The 5,807-nt window shown below is 46.7% G+C and overlaps 1 protein-coding gene across 1 annotated transcript in view; it reads right to left on the bottom strand.

The window, feature by feature from the left end:
• Positions 1-3,366: 3,366 nt before the first annotated feature.
• Best3 (bestrophin 3) overlaps positions 3,367-5,807 on the bottom strand; it is a 35,505-nt gene continuing 33,064 nt past the window's right edge. Inside the window, exon 9 of the mRNA XM_055626118.1 lies at positions 3,367-4,282. Within this exon, the coding sequence (XP_055482093.1) occupies positions 3,367-4,282 (916 nt within the window). The remainder of the gene's footprint in view (positions 4,283-5,807) is intronic.

Below are 5,807 nucleotides of genomic sequence, written 5' to 3'. Positions count from 1 at the left end.
CCTGCCTTCCTTTTTCTCTTTCAAAGTTTTTCTGTTGTTGTTTGCTTGTTTTGGTTTGGATTTTATAGGTAAGATCTTGCTATGTAGCCCAGGCTATCCTTGAACACATCATATAGACCTGGTTGACTTTGAACTTTTAATTCACCTGCGTCAGCCTTTTGAGTGATGGTATTATAGGCATGTGCCACCATACCAGGCTTCGTTCAAGTTTTTGAAGTCTTTCGGAGGTTATTCACAGATGTTTTTTCCTTATACTGATGGTAAATTTTATATTTTCCCCATTCCATTTCATCTATGTTTTCTACCACTTGGCTGGACAAGGGACAAAGTGACTACCCAGAGTAACGGAAGCAATGGATTGGGTAGATGGGACAGTGAAGAAGAAGCCATGAACCAGGAAGTTCTAAATGCGTGGACAGGAGAGGAAAAGTTGATGGGCTCTTAACCATATTGAAACGGAACCCCGGAATCAGGGCAGAGCCCTCTCTAGGAGCAGGGAGAAAGCACGCAAAGGGCTTGGCCTCACTGCATACCCTGACATGCACATTATGACATGCATGTTATGCACATGGTGACACACGAGGCTAAGCCTTTTCTTGTGTTGGTCAAACCCTCAAGATTAGGACACAGGGACATGTGTCTTATTTGGCTATTACATGTGTCTTATTTGACATGTACGGCTATTTGTCTCTAAGGTGGAATTTCCTAGAGCTAAGGGGAAAATTATCTAGGCAGGTAAAAAAAGAAAGAGGAAAAAAAAACGGGCAGAATAGAATAATTTTTTTTTCTTTTTGCAGCCCTGGCTGTTGTGGGATAAAGGCTCATTTTAGGATGGAAGGGTTTCTACATCTGGGCTCATAGAGCAAGTCATAATTCAGTTTTCAGTGTGAGGAGAAAATGGGAGGCCATCTCAAAATCTGAAGAAATATCGAGGAACTTAAATAAGTCTCAGGAATAAAGGGGTATAAGACATGCACGGGAATAGAGATAAATGAACATCTTCCCATCTCTCCATAAAACTATCCTTCTATCTCTGCACAGCTGATAACTTTGGATTTAGAAATGAAACTGATTATAACTCAAGGGCAGCTAAGCAGAAACTCATTTGTATTTGAACAATAGATAGAGCTAAAGAGAAGAGGATAGGGAGGGGGCTTATACTGCAGTACTCGGGAAAAGTGTAAGAAGACCATGGTGACCAGAGAAGGTTGGGGCTCTGGCCTTTTAGAAGTGTAATGGGGCTTGAGCCCATAGTCTGTCTATATGTGGTACTTTGGGGAACTAGTCCTTTCTCGGGAGCTGATGGTGTGGATTAAAATAGAGAATCATCAATGTACAGCATTTCTTGTAATAGCATATAATTTCAGTCCTCTAAGCAAAACCAGTTAAGGCAAGGGTCATTGCTATTGCCCCTTGATAGGCATTTGAGATCTGAGGTCTCTTGTGAATGTGGTCATGGACCATCAGGACGAAGAAGTGGGGGAAGGAATAATAGGCTCCTGCCAGCTTTCTTTTAGAGTGACATGTGGAGGGGACCCTGGCTAGGTTTAAAGACAGAAGCTCTGCTCTCCTCTGTGACTGAAGATTGTCTTGAGCAGGGAGGATCATGAGAGGTCTCCAAGGATGGAGGGATTTGGCAAAAACCTACTATTAGCCACTTGGAGCATCCTCTAGAATTTGGGGCAAATGGATAGCAGAGTCGGGGCCTTATAGACAGCATGGCACAATGAGGAAGTGTGGGCTCTTGAGCCAGTTAAGTTTGGCTATGTGAGATCAGGAAAATCAGTTCCCCAATGCCTCCGTTTTCTTCATCTTTAAAGTGGAGCTAATGGTATGTTGGTCTCGTAGGATTCTTTTCAAGCATCGTGAGCTCGTCTGTGGACTTGAGATGAGACTGCAAAGATCACTGAGACGCCAAACCAGCGGTCATTATTAGGGTTTCTCGCCTCTGAAGCCACGGGTCAGGTTTCATTGTGTGACAGGTGGGAAGGCTAGCACTCAGAAGGCAAAGCTTTTCAGAGCGGGAAGGTTGCAAAACCTAACCTACGGGCTTCAGAGAGGAGGTTGGCAACAGTCTGTTTTCATCATGCAGTCATGGACCCCACCATCCACACAGCTCTAATATCCTTCTTCACATAAAAACAACCCAGTAGACGCAAGAACTGGTCCCATGCTGTGACACAATTGGAATAGCTTTGCTTAAGACTGTGCGTGAGCTCAGCACTTCCAAGCCAGGCTGTCCTTTGGTGATGTAGTGCTTGGCTATGCAGTTTTCATATCGCCGTAGCTTTGTTTTTCTCCTCCAGCGTTCAAGATGAAAGAGCAGAAGCAGCAGGTTTCATATAGCAGTGGAGGCCATCGACCCGCGTACACCTTTTTTTTTTTTTTTTTAACGTATATAAGTGTTCTATCTGCATTTACACCTGCCAGAAGAGAGAATCAGTTCACATTATAGATGGTTGTGAGCCACCATGTGGTTGCTGGGAATTGAACTAATGACCTTTGGAAGAGCAGACAGTGCTCTTAACCACTGAGCCATCTCTCCAGCCCCCTCGTACACCTCTTACTGCAAGGCTGGGGCCAAGGGAGGGCGGGTGTGTTAGGTTCCCCTACCAGACTTCACCAGGGTCTCGTGGTTTGGATACGTGACAAGAGGTAAGCAACAGAGTTGGAAGGAGAAGATATTATAACCTGGAAAGAGGGACAGAGTAGCCTCACTGGAGGAGCTAAACTAGGGGGACAGGGAAGAGGAAAAAGGGAAGAGAGGAAAGAGGAAGAGAGAAAAAAGAAGTCCAGACACCTATGAGACAGCTACTGAAGAGAAAGGGAACTTTCTGATGTGGAGGGAGACTAAGAGTTATGGAAAGATGGAAACAATAACAATAATCGTCTATAACCGTAATAGTTACAGTAAGCGGGAACAAGATGTTCAGGTAGCTTCAGGGGAACAACTCTAAGCAGAGAAGGGCCTCTGGGCATGACATCTCTTGTCTCTGTAGCCGGAGGGAGAGAGAGAGGTGGGGGAGGGAACAGGAAAGAACAGGACCCTTTGTGTCTGGGCCTTTGTTTCTGTGGGCGTGGACTATGATCCGTATGGCCATTTCCAAAGCTAATCATGTGTGGGTGAATACGCCATATGCATTTGTATGATGGTGATTCGCTTCAGTCTGTGTAACTTCCACGAAGGCCCCTTTGTGCTAGACAATGTGGATGTGTGATTTTTTTTTTTTTTTTGTAGGACCTTAATGTAATGCCCTTCAGAGTTCTATGTAGCTTGCAAAGTAGGATCATTTTTCTAATGCTAGCCAGCTCCTGGGAGTGTTCCCAGACTGGTGCCGACAGCTTTGTTTAAAGTAGGAAGCTGGGCTAGAACCAGGTTCTGGGGCGCTGGGTCATTCCTTTAGGGGATTCTTCAGTGTGCTCGTTGTTAAACTCCAGGATGTCTGTTTCCTTATCCAAGCCTTCCATCAAGTACAGGATGTCGGGAGAGACCCCAGAGCCAGCCCCAGAATGGATTGCACCAGTCTCTGAGGCTGTTTCTGTGTCAAGTGAAAAAGCAGCCCCGGGATTCAAAGGATCTGGACCTAAGTTTCCCTGGGAGGTGTGCCTGGACTCCGGCAACTCTGGAAGGCTCCACCGTTTGAGGAATCTGTCGTCATCTGGATCTTCCTCGAACTTGAACAAGTCTCTTTCAGTGCCGGTTGAAACAGTCTGGGGATTGAGGTCTCCGGGCGGTGCCGCCTTTCCCGCCGGGTCTGTGTGCTGCTCGGTAGTGCTTGGCTGCACCCCAGTGAACTCGAGGCTCAGGATGGAGGCGGTGGAGTCATGATGATGGCCGTCTGCTGAGGACTCCGGTGCTTCGGCTGCTGTGATCAGGACCTCGGGGACCTGGGGCATTTTGGTAGGAGAGGCCCTCACACTGGACTGAGGGCTCAGGCTCTGCAGAGTGCTGGCGCGACTGGTCTCCCGGATGGTGGACAGTTCTCCCATGCTGGAGTGCAGCTTAGGGCTGCCCTCTCGGGAGGGGGATTGCTTCCGGGTGGGTGAGCCTCGGCTGGGGCTTCTTGAAGGCACGTCCAGCAGATCCCGAGCCGGGCTGTGTGGGAAGAACATGGAGCTGTCGCTGGCCTGCCTGCCGAAACTCCTCCTCCTCCTGGGGCTGCCGGGGTGTTCGTGGGTGCTCAGGAAGCGCTTGACTCTCCTCATCACTGAGTGTCGGTGGTGGCCGTGCTTCTCATAGTTCCACAGCCAGGCCTCTTCGGGGAAGTCGGACTCCGACAGCCTGAAGGAAGCACATGACAAAAGACAGAGTAGCTGCGGGATTAACTTGGGGGGCAGTCTTGAAGTTAAGAGGTGAGTTACAGCAACTGCTACGCACACACTCAAAATGATAACTGAGGAATGCAAAAGGCAAGAAGGTATGAGCACATGTTCCATTAAGAACGAAGTGATGACATCACCATATATCTATCTAGCCGCCTCTAGAAAAGTCTGCTAAATAGAAGTTCCCCCTTATCTTTTCGAGCTACATTCCAAGATCTCCAGTGGGTTCCCAGATTGCACCAGGCCGTAGATGGCAATGCCTTTCCTACCTTAGCTAAACGTGTGCCGCACGAGTGGCCATCACATATTTAGGCAGGCTTGCCTCAAGCCTGCTATATGACCAAGGACGATTTGACCTTCTGACCCTCCTCTCTCCATTGCCCAAATTTTGAGATTACAGGCATGTGCGACCATACTTGGATATGAGGCTATAACTTTTAAATTAAAAAAAATGTTATTACTATACGTCTCCGGGCATGTGCATGCATATGATGGCAGGCTTTTGGAATGAGCTCTGAAGAGGGCAGCTTTCAGGAGCCCGTTCCTTCCCCCCACTGCGGGTGCCAGGGATCCAACTCAGCTCCTCACACTTGTATGGCAGGTTTTTTTTTTTGTTTTGTTTTTGTTTTTTAAACTACATGAACCTTTAGCCAGATGAGCCATTTGTCCATACAACCATAACTTTTACAGCATCAAAAACGACAGCAAAACTATCATGGGTTATTTTGCCATTCTTAACAATATCACGGGTAGATTTCATTCTTGTCCATCTTAGTAGACCTGGCATATTTCCTCATTAATCAAAAGCTTCTCCTTTTCACTTGAAGGACACGTTTTTACAATCTCTGTTAGGCAGAGCCAAAAACGACCAGTGTCAGTACTCTTGTAGGCTGCCATTAAGCAGAAAAAGAAATCAAAGTGTCTTTGAGCACGAGCACCACGACACAGGGACTGTTGATGTGACGACTGAGCTGGCTAGGACGTCAGAGGCAGGTAGGACAAGCACTACAGATACACTGGACAAAGGGCTGATTCACTGCCCAGCTGAGACGAGGTATGGTGGCGCTAACGTCACCATACTGTTCAGAATGGCGTGCCATTCAAAATCTATGCTTTGCTCTGCGACCTTCCGCTGGATATTTTTGGATTATGGTTGATTCTCTGAACTGAAACCTGTGAAAGTAAAACAATAGATCTGAGGGACCTCTGTATACTTCTAAAAGAATGAAAATGAAAGAATGGCTCCATGATGTTATGAGGAAAACAGTTTTACCAACACGGGCTCCCTTCAAGGGAGTCTCGGTGACCTCAGGGGTTTCCAGACCACACTTTGAAATTACTGATCTAGCAAGTTGAAATGTAAGTATACACTGTGCAAAATGTGTCTTCTTCTCCTCCTCCTCCTCCTCCTCTTTTCTTTTCTTTTCTTTTCTTCTTTTCTTCTTCTTCTTCTTCTTCTTCTTCTTCTTCTTCTTCTTCTTCTT

This window comes from Psammomys obesus, unplaced genomic scaffold (genome assembly GCF_907164565.1).
Source record: "Psammomys obesus unplaced genomic scaffold, mPsaObe1.curated_primary_1811, whole genome shotgun sequence".
Taxonomy (NCBI): domain Eukaryota; kingdom Metazoa; phylum Chordata; class Mammalia; order Rodentia; family Muridae; genus Psammomys; species Psammomys obesus.
This window is presented reverse-complemented; position numbering and strand designations above follow the sequence as displayed.